At 39.6% G+C, this 14614-nt stretch overlaps 1 protein-coding gene across 1 annotated transcript in view; it reads right to left on the bottom strand.

Annotated features, from left to right (window-relative positions):
• Positions 1–1985: 1985 nt before the first annotated feature.
• Positions 1986–14614, bottom strand: part of LOC124289541 (A disintegrin and metalloproteinase with thrombospondin motifs 7-like) — a 135334-nt gene continuing 122705 nt past the window's right edge. Inside the window, 11 exon segments of the mRNA XM_046726123.1 lie at positions 1986–5066; positions 5827–5977; positions 6593–6739; positions 8310–8480; positions 9273–10052; positions 10446–10598; positions 11397–11616; positions 12401–12527; positions 13286–13421; positions 14161–14388; positions 14391–14401. Of these exon segments, the coding sequence (XP_046582079.1) occupies positions 4894–5066; positions 5827–5977; positions 6593–6739; positions 8310–8480; positions 9273–10052; positions 10446–10598; positions 11397–11616; positions 12401–12527; positions 13286–13421; positions 14161–14388; positions 14391–14401 (2297 nt within the window). The 3' untranslated portion in view covers positions 1986–4893.

Raw genomic sequence — 14614 nt, forward strand, 5'->3', positions numbered from 1 at the left:
TAAGCTGTATGGCAGAGCTGTATGGCAGAATGTATGGGCCTGGGGTCTGATAAAAACCAGTCATAAGGTTAAGAGCTGTATGATAGAATGGGGTCTGGCCCAGATAAACCAGTCATAATGTTAAGAGCTGTATGACAGAATGGAGTCTGGCCCAGATAAACCAGTCATAATGTTAAGAGCTGTATGACAGAATGGGGTCTGGATCTTACAAACCAGTCATAAGGTTAAGAGCTGTATGATAGAATGGGGTCTGGATCTAACAAACCAGTCATAAGGTTAAGAGCTGTATGATAGAATGGGGTTTGGATCTAACCCAGATAAACCAATGATAAGCTGAATAAGAATGGAGTCTGGATCTAGAGCCAGTATGATAGAGCTGGGGTCTGGGGTCTGGCCCAGATAAACCAGTCATAATGTTAAGAGCTGAATGGGGTCTGATAGAATGGGGTCTGGATCTAACAAACCATTTCATAATGTTAATATTCCAGCAAGTCTGGATCATAATGTTAAGAGCTGTATGATAGAATGGAGTCTGGCCCAGATAAGAGCTGTATAGTCATAATGTTAAGAGCTGGATCTACAGAATGGTCATAATCTTAAGAGCTGTATGAAAATGGGGTCTGATGTCATGGATCTAAAGAGCTGTTAAGAGCTGTGATAGAATGGAGTCTGATCTGACAAAACCAGTCATAATGTTAAGAGCTGTATGAATGAAAAAATAAATAGAATGGCTGCATGACAGAATCTGGATCTAACAAACCAGTCATAATGCTGTATGACAGAGCTGTCATGATAGAATGGGGGGTCTAAATCTGATCTAATCAAACCAGTCATAATGTTAAGAGCTGTCTGATAGAAATGGGAGCTGTATGATCTAAAATAAATAAATACAGTCTTAAGGTTAAGAGCTGTATGACAGAATGGGGTGTGGATCTAATAAATAAAAAATACAGTCATAATGTTAAGAGCTGTATGACAGAATGGGGTGTGGATCTAATAAATAAAAAATACAGTCATAATGTTAAGAGCTGTATGACAGAATGGGGTGGATCTCTAAAATAAAAAATACAGTCTTAACGTTAAGAGCTGTATGACAGAATGGGGTCTGGCCTAGACAAACCAGTCATAATGTTAAGAGCTGTATGATAGAATGGGTCTGGATCTGGATCTACAAACCAGTCATAATGTTAAGAGTTGAATGTTAGAATGGGTTTGTCTAAATCAGACAAATAGTCACAATCTTAAGAGCTGTTTGATAGAATGGGAATGGATCTAACAAACCAGTCATAATGTTAAGAGCTGTATGATAGAATGGGGTCTGGATCTAACAAACCAGTCATAATGAAAGTTAAGAGCTGTATGATAGAATCTGGGATCTGGATCTGATAGATCAGTGACTGATATTATCTTAGCAATTTCACATAATGTTAAGGCTGTACAATAGCATGCAATCTACAAGTTTGACGACACGATCCAATGAGCTGTGACAAAGGACGAGAATTAGTTGGTGGGGATCTGTTCTAACCAAAAATCCCCACAAATTGTTGACATGTAATACATAATTTTATCAAGGTTGTCTAAATATTCCTACCCACATATCAATACATATCACAAGCCCTGAAGTAACCATTCTTTCACTGACAGGTCCAATAAGAATGGAGGCCCCAGCAATCTGTATGTTGGCTGTTGTGACTACAACTGATCAAGGTCCCCACCTCCCCAGCACAACTTACCGCTAAGTGCTTAAGTGTGTATCACACGGTGCATCAGTTTCTCTGGTGGTTATTAAGTTTTTTTAGCAGTATTTAAATCTTCCATAAGTAGTATATTTTTACATACTTTTAGAAAAACTGAAACTTTCTCAGGCTGGAGGATATAAGTAATGTCTTCAGACATTGTTCCCAGGCACCAAGGATGCAAACCTAGGACTGAGTGCATGTGCTTGATCCACTACCCTAGTACACATTCATAAATAACACACACAGTTTTCAGCATGTTTGATTTTTATTTTTCTTCAATGCAACAAAACAATATTATGTTACTTGTACAATCATTAGTTGTCTTGTAGGACCACTCAAGAAGCCTAGCTGAACAGCTGTAGACACAATGGTACAACTGTAGACGATGTAGAACAACATACACACCAGTGACAACAATATGTGAAGAATTACTGACCTACATCCCAAGAACTTTACAACTGACCTTACCATGCACCACCATTATCACCTTGGGTCACTGCACTGAAATATTCATAACTAAAATTCAATAAGGTCCCTTTTAAAAATGTCTGGCTTCAAACTCAATATTGAACATTGAATCAATTTGTATATTCAATGAATAAGGGGCATCGCAATATCTTAACGCAGAATTTTATTACATGTCTTGAATTTCTTCCAGTAGTTATTTTCATGCTGTCATAATAATTATGATGCGAATTAAAGGTCAAAGGCAAACTGGAGAGGTGACAAATTCTCAGATCCCGAAAATTTAAAATAAATTAAAGAACATGTCTACAGACAACTGAGAAATAGTCTTTTACTGGTCCAGTTACGGATGTGATCAAGCACATGGCTAAAGGGACAGAGTTTTACATTCTTCTGGGGAAAAAATGGTTGTTTCATCTCATTTTGGTACCAATATCTGGGGTAAAGACTTGCTCATGTGCATATTATGTAAAAACATAACATAAAAATCCTGAAAAACACCTAAAATAGGAGTCTAGACACCTGGCATTTTTCTGCATTCCAAAATGTGCAATTGTTGAAGACACATTAACTTCAAAATTTGCTGATCTGGCAAATGGTGCCAAAAGAGGCTTGTTGGCTCTTGTACAACACATCCATTGTAATATAAACCGTTATGTTTATCAATAGCATTGTGTTGATGATGCTGGACCTTTCCCTCAGTATAACTGACAGTGTTGGCTTATCACAGATAACAAAAGAATCATGTTGGCCATTTCAGAGTTGGTCTTAACAAACGAAGACAGAATGTAGTGAAACACAAAGCTAATAAAAAGTACAAACCCTAAAAACCAAAAAAAGCATTTATTGGTACTTTGATGTTTCTTTAATTCAATACAAACCTTAAAATCGTTGGCATTAATTATATACATCAGTGCTAAGGAATTATCTAGGCCTACAAATCCTATTCAAGTTTAATGAAGTATTTGAGTTGATTCAGACTCTTTGTGATCTACCGGATAGCACCAACAAATGTAAAAATCTGTATTCTGCAAGGATACATTTGAAATAAGCAATCACCAATAGCTACTGCTCAGGCTTTCAAAACAAACATATAACAAGACAAACAAAAAATTAAATTAGAACAGAAAGTTGCTTAGGTATTACCAACAAATCTGTTACAAAATAAAATTATCACATAAGCATATATTGAAGTGTATTATTACAGTGCACCGAACTTATTTTACTTTACATAAGACAAACTTTCAAAGGTTGGACAAGCCATAGATTAAAAATTGATCAAAGTTACATGAAGTGGTCTTGAAAAGCAAACTTGCCATGTGATGCCATGTGGTAAAGTTCTAAACATATAAAGCTGGACTTTGATGTACCTAGTCTATTTATGATAGTAGCCCAGTTTGGACAGTGCCCAGCATGACTGCAAGACCTTTGACAAACTCACGGAATGGTGTAAGTCTATTAACAAGGATCTCATTCAAATTCCATGGGTTCTGTTCCTGTCCAAAGTAGGGAAAACAATTAACAGGACATCTGAAACTAAACAAAACTATACAACATAAAAACAACATCCATTAAAATTTATATAAAATTCATTGATAGCACTGTTTACACTTACCAGCTTACAGAGGTCAGTCTTTGGCTATGCTGTGAAACCCCATAAATCTGGGTGGTACTCTCTCCAGTAAAATTATCCACATTAAAAATTTCTGAATTAACTAAATCATCAGAACGAAGAAATATCATCATCCTCTCCATGTAATCACCCAAAAGGATAAGTTTCCATACAGGTAGACTCATGAATAACTATATTTCAGTGTATTCACTATCCAATTCAAAATTAAACAGACAAACTAAAAACAAAAACATTTGAAAGAAAGTCTATTTTAAAACATATTCAAGCTTCAGTTAAATATTCTGCTGCTTTCAGATCAAAGATCCTTTTATTCAAGAAGGATTGATTATGGCAGAACCCAATGAAATTAGTTGAACAATGAGTGGTGCTCAGCCTATGGAGTCATAGACTATAGCGCCATGTCGGGTCACTGGATCCAGGGCGTACATCGTTGAAAGTGTCTACCACACTGCAGCAGCCACTGCAGCACTATCGTCTCACTGGTCAACACACACAAGCTCCTTGTGTTGACCTTTCTCTGTTCAACAGGGAACACACATTGGGATTACCATTGCACATACTCATAATATGCAACACATCCTGTCACTGAACACACTTTATCCAATCACGGCCATTGTTTCATCAGCCAATCAGATTTGGATTTCACTATCCAATGAAAGTGTCTGGAGAAAGGTTAGAGAATGATAACACTGCAATATCAGTTTCTCCACTAAATACCCGCTGATCACAGAGTATTATGACCTCAATGTAATGAAATCAACAACATCCAAACGTCAGTCACTTCTCCACAGTGGGCTAGTCTTGTCATTCAAAATATCAAACATAACAAAAGACAATCTATTTTGTGTAGATGTAGAACTGACTGTGACAATGGTGAAATGGGAATCACAATTATCTACAATATGCAACAATTGTCCAACTTGTCTATCATGGTATCTGACAGCTGTCAAGCAAATCGTGTCACCATACTGATTGACCAATCAGAACAGAGCAGGACAAGCCCCGCCCATTGAGCACTTCTCACATGTTTCAAACATCAGATGTCAACACTGAACGTTATCTTCGGCTGATTCTTCTTATTGTGGGTTTCTGAGACTTGTCTCTGCGATGCTTTCCACACGTACGACAACACTTGGCGCGTACATATGCCTTGTCACAGTGCTTTAGCTTCTTCAACATTTTGCACACTCGATAGCTCATTTCATTGGATTCACAGGTAATTGAATAGGCTGAAACAAAATAAAGAAATGCTGTATAGAATCTTTAATAACAGTTTCCTGTCATGTTACATATCTGTTTAATCATTTCTATATTTCCACATGTCATTGGTAGTTTTGTTTCTTTAATACCACACTCAGCAATATTTCAGCTAATTGATGGCTGCCTGTAAATGTTCATATGATGAAACACTATCATTGAAGAACCGAGCCAGACCTACATCCATGAAGCTGCCTCTTACTACAGGCCCAGTTTGCTCATATCTCAGGAGGGGCGGATAGTGAGAGTTGGAAATGAGGGAAAGGTAGAGAGTTAAAGATGGGGAGAAGTAGATGGTGAGTAAGGCAAGAGTTGAGAAGTGAAGGTGAGGGAGTGGAGGGAAGATAAGGAGAAGAAGTGGAGAGAAGATAATTGGAAGAAGTGGAGGGTGAGAGATGAGGAGAAGTGGAGAGACGATAATGAGAAGTGGAGAGAAGATAAGTGGAGAGACGATAATGAGAAGTGGAGAGAAGATAATTAGAAGTGGAGGGTGAGAGATGAGGAGAAGTGGAGAGACGATAATGAGAAGTGGAGAGAAGATAAGAAGTGGAGAGACGATAATGAGAAGTGGAGAGAAGATAATTAGAAGAAGTGGAGGGTGAGAGATGAGGAGAAGTGGAGAGAAGAGAAGGAGAAGAAGTGAAGGGTGTGAGATGACAGAATGGGTAGGGGGATGATTGGAGGCCCACTCTCTAAACATTTCCTGAAGTAAAATTCTAGCTGCTTTCCTACCAGCATTCTGCACCGGGCAGGAGTCTGTGTTGCAGGATTCCTGTTGTTTAGGTTTTAGACTAGCATGGCATCCATGTGCAGACTGCTGGGATGTGAGGTTGACGCACTGTACCAGGCGCACCTGCTGTCCTCCACCACACGTCTGTGAACACTGCAATACAAGTACACCTAACTTCAACCTGTGCTTAGTAACAACAGATCAGGATGGTCACAACACTTCCATAACAAGTTCTATTGGTGGTCCTGAGAATTAATCCTGAAATGTCTAGTCATTGAGCTGTGATGTCTGCCAATGTCGAGAATTAAAGGTCCTTTCTCCTGCAGAATTTAAATAAAGGGAAAACCAACTCTTTAATTTTCTGAATTACTGCAATGACAGAACCCCTTGGCTTTGATGTTTGGTGTCAAACACTGCATTTAATTAGATTTCAAAGTCACCAAAATCTTACCAACCCACGCTTCATTACCTCTCACAATAACAGATCAGTCAATACTTTGACCCGACTCTAACCCAAGTCTTATTCAGTTCCGGTTTAATATCCCATGATGCACCAGTGTCATTACTGATAACAAAGACTATATTGTGTAATATTCTTATAACAAGTTTAACTGTAAATCATTCATGATTATACCCTCATTCTTCTGCATAATAATAGTTATATTCTTTCTAACAATTAAGGACTGGATAAACAAAATACCTTCAAATCACCTGCTTTAGGGTAAGAATGTACTAAATGACTTACAAACAGCACATTGCATCACTTACCACACTCCAGTCTCCATTGACCCAGGAAATACAAGCCTGAAGTTTACACTCGCGAGTTTTGGGGGGCTTCTCTCGGGGATCACACTTGTTGGGTGTGTTACAATACACATGACGGCTCTGGATGGCATAGCCACAGGTCGCTGAACACTGTCAGAAAATAAAAGTATGTTGACATTAAGCAATTGTTTATAATTTGTGTTATAAAAGTAACATCAGTACTCAACAATGCTCAAAAACAAAAGTAACTGATTCACCAATGTTTGCGTTAATTCAAAAACCTGCATGTTTCATGCAAATAAATCTACATTTCACGCGCAATATTTTCTACCTACGTGTTCTGCATGTAAAGCATTTTGTGTTCTGGGAACAAGTAACCGAAAAATGTATTTTGCCCAAGGAAACAACAAAATAAAATAAAGTTTCTCTGAGCTAATTTGACTTGCGAATGATGACAACATGCTCTAAAATAGAAGGAGAATTAACACGCAAACTTCTTTGGGCTGTGCATTTTAGAAACGCAAAGCTTTTTTTCCTATCACAAACCTTGATCAATGATATTGTCTAAGCACATATTTTAAATACCTTTCAAAAGACGTTAAAATATGGTACTTGTTGGTCCCTGCCTGGCGCTTGGCATTAATGGGTACAGCAAGGACTGGTCGGCTCGGAGTCAGTATAATGTGTCTGAGTGGGGTATTCATGTTTCACTGCAGATGGTATCTCAGTGGGCTAGCCCTATAAAACCAGCTTAAGTCTGGGCTAGTACAAGCAGCTGCACCTACACATACACACACATGCACGTCGTCATATGAGTGAAATATTCTCAAGCACGACATTAAACCCAATTTCACCTCACATCACCTTAAATACCTTTTTCTTATTCTCTCAAGATTTACAGTGGACTGGTCAATAACTGAGCAAAAGAAGGGCCCTATCTTTTCAAGATTTGGGGTTTTAATTACATATGTTTGTGAACAAAACATGTAAAAATTTAGATTCTGCCAAGCACTTTATATACATTATACACAGGTTTAATAAGCCTTCAATAGTATATGTAGAACTGGACAGTGATACCAGTACAACGGTACACAGCAGTACACTTTTTAAATGTTAGATACTGCTATATTTTTTCTGAGAATGGTTATATTTGTCAGAGAAGTGTAACAGGCTTTGTGATATCTCCCTATAGATTAATTGGACATCTACTTTCATTCTCAATCCCCTTTCACAAAACAGAATATGTTACATACTAAAAATTGTATAAAAATGGAAGAAAGAATCCCTTACTATCAAACCTATCAGAATGCTATAATATATTTTAAGGGCCCAATTGTGTAGAAAATAGTATTTACATGTACAGTTGGTGTTACTCACTGTCAAACACATCACCCCCCAGTATACCATATTGTTTATTGCAGTTGTTCAGAGACAATACAATATGGTTGCCAATGACAACCATATTCAGTCATCATTTGTCCTGGTCTGTCTTGACATTGGATTGTTGTGTCAACAGCTTTACTGAATGCCAACAGAGACCATATAATAGATATTATATGGTCTCTGATGCCAATCAATAGCATCATATTTAACAATAAATATATAGGAAACTCTCTATTGTTTTTAATCACTGACTGATAATAAAGAATGCCATAGCACATGTATTTTATAAATTGAAGAAAACTTGTTGTGGCATGTGATAAACACTGTCACTTCCCACCTGATTCCACTGTGTGGTCTGCCACTTGAGACATGGCATACGGTGACAGTCCTCGATATCTGTAGGTTTCATGGTCTTATCGCAATACGCTGCTGGTATTTCTCTGCCTGTTCTAACCTCCACGCAGTACACTTTCCTCATCTTGGTGCCACCTCCACAGTGACGGGAACACTGCAACACAAGTTAGATCTTGTCTAAACACAGCAGACATGTGAGTGGACTGTGTCCTGTGCAACTTTCAACAGTATTCTAGTGGTATGTGTACTTATTAGCTTCATGTGGAAGGAAAGCCTTAGATGGAAAAGAGTCTTCGACATTATCACTTTGGTGAAACCCATGGTGCTGACAAACCCAGACACAACATGTCCAGTTTCAGATTGGACCTATAAACATGGGTAAAGGGAGGCAACTCTGTCAATTACCTTGTGCCCCTTACAGTCAACAAGGTGAGAGTCATACATATTCCGGGAAAGCAGGGTATTTAATTTAGACTGCTAATATACTGACACACCTGTGTTGCCTTACTCCATTTGCCTACTGACATCTACAACATCTTGCTCCAGTCACTCTGACTTGCCTTGTGACACTCACTCACCCACTGACTCACCTTGCTCCACCCACTGGCTCACCTTGCTCCACCCACTGGCTCACCTTGCTCCACCCACTCACTCACCTTGTTCCACCGACCCACTCACTCACCTTGCTCCACCCTCTGACTTACCTTGCTCCACCTACAAACTCACCTTGCTCCACCCACTGACTCACCTTACCCCACCAACTGACTAATCTTGCCCCACCAACTGACTTGCCTTGCCCCACATACTGACTCGCCTTGCTCCACTCACCCACTGACTCACCTTGCCCCACATACTGACTCGCCTTGCTCCACTCACTCACCTTGCCCCACATACTGACTCGCCTTGCCCCACCCACTGACTCACCTTGCTCCACCCACTGACTCACCTTGCTCCACTCTCTGGTCTGCCACCAATACATCACAGTCTTCTCCTTCTGTTTTGTTCCCTGCTCCTCTGGCTTGTCACTGGGAGTTGCTGTTACAGAGTTATCTTCCCCTATTGTGCTCATTTCAAAATTAATTGGAGTGTTGCTTGTTGATTTTGTGAGAGTTTTATGAGTCGGTGAGAGAGTATTAAACTTGCTAGTCTTTCCAACTAACACGTCATTCTCAGACTGCTTGTTATTTATGACAATATTTTTATTTTTATGATGCTTCCGATGATTATGATTATGGCGATGTTTATGAGGTACATCCACGTTGCTTTCAGGAATCAAAATAGTATTATCTTCCCCATTTAAATCAATACTAGACTCTCCCAGTTTTATTTCATTTGATTTTGTTTTAATTTCTCCACCTATAGCAGTATTAGTGCTTCCTATAGATATTGTATTGGTTGACATCTTCAAGTTGGTTACTTGTGACGACTGGTTGCTACTGGATACCGTTGGTTGAGAATCTAGTATTGTAGATTTGAAATTATGATCAGTAGTTGGGGCAACAGTATTAACATCTGACGTTGTTTCATCTGTGTTCATATCAATGGTGGCAATGCTGTTGTCAAATGTTGTTTCTATATCTGGTTCCTGTGTTGTTGTTTCAGGCAATGGACATTCCTGGACCAGACAAATCTTCTCTGATATAGGTTCAAGGTCAGGGTCACATTTATCGCCACCTTCACACTTGACATTACGGTACTTAACACCATCACCACAAGTCTGGCTACACTGAAAAATAGAATTCAAAAGTGATTATTTTTTAGCATAAGAGAACATCTCCAATTTACTCAATAAGAGTCTTAAAGACTCTTCTTGAAAATACGTACTGAATAATAGCACTTCGCCTCTAAAAACACATTTGCTGTCAACTAATCCTATGTGATGAATGATAAAGGATTTTATCCAACCCCCGACAGCAAACAATACCCATTTAATCACACAATGAAAGTCTAAAACTTTCAGGATCCAGCGGACACAAGTACCTATGTAACAATTCCAAGCCCTAGCATACTTGTCAACTGTTTGTGATATCCAAAACTCCACTGACCAAAAAAGCACAGGTTATATATTTATCATATTCTAGCAAATTGCAGTAGATGAGATTAATTTGAATGAACTCACATCTGACCATTTCTCCACCTCCCACTTGCCACATGTAAAATTGCTGCATGGTCTCTGTGACTGTGGTTTGGAGTCCGGGTCACACTTGATCTCCCCGTCCCCAGCACTACACCACACCCGCCTGGTCTGCAGGGCACATGGGTTGCTGGTACACTGTAACACACAGGTATTATCACGGTTAGCACTGCTGATGGTACCTATATATCTTTGTATCAAAGCATTGGATACAGGCTCACAGGTTAATTCTGGATCTATTTTCAAATTTTTGATGAGGACTTACATTAATGTAACAACTACTCAGGTAGCTTCACCTTATTGACGGTCATGAAACTTATTTCTATGTCTTATTTCACACTACTAAAAGTTGAAGCTGAAAGCTGAAATTGAACAGTCATGAACTTGTTGATAGCTACAATCTCTGGTGAGTCAGATAGTACTGAAAGTGATGAAATTCAGACAAAAACAACACTAATGCAGGATCACAATACATACTATCTGTGGCAGATTTTTATTCAACAAGGACTTAGTGTATCAAGCCTGGGAGTCATAAAACCAAAACGGTTTTGTTCAAGATCATTATTTCACATGGGATGAAATGCGAGAACTGAATCTCAAAAATCAAATCTGCAGTCACTGTCAACTTATGCTTTTAGGTATTTCACTGGGATCCTGTGAAGGTACGGGTTAGAATGTTGATCTTCAGTAACCCATGCTTGTCGTAAAAGGCGACTAACAGGATCGGGTGGTCAGGGTCGCTGACATGTCATCGGTTCCCAGATCGATGCACATGCTGTTGATCACTGGATTGTCTGGTCCAGACTCGATTATTTACAGACCGCCGCCATATAGCTGTAATATTGCTGAGTGTGGCGTAAAACTAAACTCACTCACTCACTAAACTCACTTTCACTGAGATCAATTTCATTTCATTGAAATTCTTCCCTCACTCACCTTGGACCACTCTGAATGCAGCCAGTCCACATCGCCTGGGCAAGGCTCCTTGTGTCGGCAGGGCTCAACCTCTGTTGGTTTGTTCAACCCTTTACACGGCTCATCCTCCAGAGCAATCTGCTCATCAGGGCCCAGACTCCGCACACAAATCACAGTACGACGATGGATGCCATTCTTTCCACATGTCACAGAACAGTGCTGCCAAGGACCTGTCCACCATCTTGAAAAAAGAATTGAACATTGAAGTATACAATAGGTATGCTCAGGTACAAGAGCAGCTCATGTTATTTGAATCTTATAATTGAATCCAGGTGGTTTTAAAATGTTTATGATCCATCTGCCTGGCAGAAGAAAGTTACACCCAAATATTCACAATTCAGTTATAACCTCATTACCTGTTGTGTGATGAGATACTATATAATACTCAGTGTTTCATTCTCCCACCTCAGATACGCCTCTTACTCGGTTAGGGACCTTTCATTATGGCAAGGGGGGTGATAATGATTTTTATGGAGAAGCATGTACAATGTGACTGACACCCCCTAAAATCTATGTACAAAGTCAGTGACCCCCCTGCATGTCATGTACAAAATCAATGACCCCACTCCCCCTTCCCATATTTTTTAAGCATAATTTTTTTTTATTTTTGTGTACAAAATTGCTGACACCCCCTAGTACATGTGTACAAAGTTAAATATCCCCCTACCTCCCAAGAACAAAATGGGTGACACCCCCTTAAAATCATCATCAGCCCCCTAGCCATAAATTATGAACGGTCCCTTACCTGTTGAGGATACACATGACCAACATTACATGCTGGTTAAAACAGCCACCTAAGAAGAATCAGACTGTTGAACTGAATGACTAGGCTGGATACACAGATTGTTGCTATGCTTTGAATCACTGGTTTGTCTGGTCCAGATTCAACCTCACCAGGTGTTGTGATATGGCTGTTACAGTGCTGGTATCAGCATCAAACAACATTCACTCCCTCACTCACTTACCTGGCTGGACACAGGTGACCGTTACAGCTGCGGAGCTTGTCATCTGGCTTAGACGAGGCATTACAGTACATCTCGTCAACAACACCTGCCTCCTTCTCTACACACACCACCATGGAACGCTTGGTACCTGCAAACAACATAGTGGAAACATTCATTTTCTGTATCAGATTCAACCAACTAGATCCAAAAGTCACTATAAATTAATGTGATTTTTTTTTGTCTGACAAATGAAAATTTGAAAAATACTAACAATGAAAATACCTAATTCGAGTAAATTTAAGTAAATTTTTCAAATTAATCAAACTATTGTGTGAAATATGTTACTGTAAAATTATATAACATTTTGTACGTTACATATTATTGACATTTAAACTGACCAATGAATATCATGGAAAGTGTGGCCATCATTCAACCAAGCTATCATTCAATGGGGATTGTCCCTTAGGTACAGCAGAAAACTATGATGATGGGTTTGAATGAGTGAGTGAAACCGATGACATGTGTAAACCAAGTCAGCGAGCCTGACCCCCCAATCCCATTAGTCGCCTCTTACGACAAGCATGGGTTACTGAAGATCAATATTCTAACCCCGGACCTTCACGGTTTGGTTTGAATGAAGATTCAGCTCAACAATGATGTCGGTTTATCACCACAACACCCTTCATCTGTCATCCTACATCAACCTGACATGCTGTGATAAAACTGGAATATAGTCTCAAGCAACATGAATCTCACTCACTCAATCACTCACTCATTCACTCTCTTTAAATCAGATATATGATGATGTTTGTAATGGTTTCACAGACATGAATCCTCCTAAGCACTAAATGGTCCAGGCATCTCAAAATGGCATCTGATGTGTGATGTGATGTGATTGGTCCCTACCTCCACCACAAGACACAGTGCAATGCGACCAATCAGAGAACTCCCAGCGGAACTCTGGTGAGCGAGTATCTGTAGCGTTCTCCTTGGGCACTGTGTACTCATAGACCACACCTGGGTTTGTCGTCTGTAGCAGAAGCTGGGGGGTAAACAGAAAACTATTACCATGGCAAACATAGATATATCTTTGTGAAAAGGAGTGAGTTTAGTTTTACGCCGCACTCAGCAATATTCCAGCAATATGGCAGAGGTCTGTAAATAATCGAGTCTGGACCAGGCAATCCAGTGATCAACAACATGAGCATCGATCTGCGCCATTGGGAACCAATGACATGTGTCATCCAAGTCAGCGAGCCTGACCACCCGATCCCGTTAGTCGCCTCTTACGACAAGCATGGCCACCCGATCCCGTTAGTCGCCTCTTACGACAAGCATGGTTTACTGAAGGTTCATTCTAACCCAGGCCTTCACGGGTCTTGTGAAAAGGAGGTGTGCATTTCCACCAACTGACCCATAGTGTTGTTAAACATGTATTTTATGTACTCCTGATTACCTACGAACATAATATAAAATCCATGTTCACAGATGATTAGTGATCTTAAAAAAGAAAATGTGCATGTATGCAGTAACCTAACATCGTACAAATTTTCCAATTGTTTCACAAAAAGTACAGTAAGATCTTAATGACGTTAAAAAAGTATAATGTCCTCATAAAAAGAATCACATTCAGAATGCATTCAGAAAGGAAAACCCACACGGAATTTCACCTGACATATTGTGAAATACAAATTTCAGGAAGAGTCAGTTTCAAAATGGACATCACACAATGTAAAAATGTTCCCAGAAACCAGTTCCCCTTCCTGAGTGTCCATGCCTACCATTATGTGTAGTGGTTCCTTGAGTGGCCCCGCTGCCTTGAAGTGTTCCTTGTTTCCCTTCCTGCGGTACTGGATGATGGTGCCAGCGGCCTCGTAGTCCCCGCTCCACTGGATGAACCAGTGTCCGTTGAGGAAGTACTTCCCCTGCTGGTCCTTCAGGGCCAAGAAGTTGTTGGCGGCAGCTACTTCCTCCACTCGGATGTTACGGGCACCGACTGGAATCACCGTGCTTCCACGTAGCCTGGAGTTAATTAATAAAACATCACATCATGTGCTGCAATGGTGCACTTCTTCAGGAACATAATACATGTCTTGATATTAAGGATCCAATATTTGCCATGTTAAGGAAACGTGTTCCATCAATAAGTGCAATGAATTGCATCATCAAGGGCTGCCCAAATCTTTTACCAGATTTGAGTCAATTAATAAAAGTTTAGTAAGACTTAATGTACAT

Source organism: Haliotis rubra, unplaced genomic scaffold (assembly GCF_003918875.1).
Source record: "Haliotis rubra isolate DU_JTF1 unplaced genomic scaffold, ASM391887v1 Scf112, whole genome shotgun sequence".
Taxonomy (NCBI): domain Eukaryota; kingdom Metazoa; phylum Mollusca; class Gastropoda; order Lepetellida; family Haliotidae; genus Haliotis; species Haliotis rubra.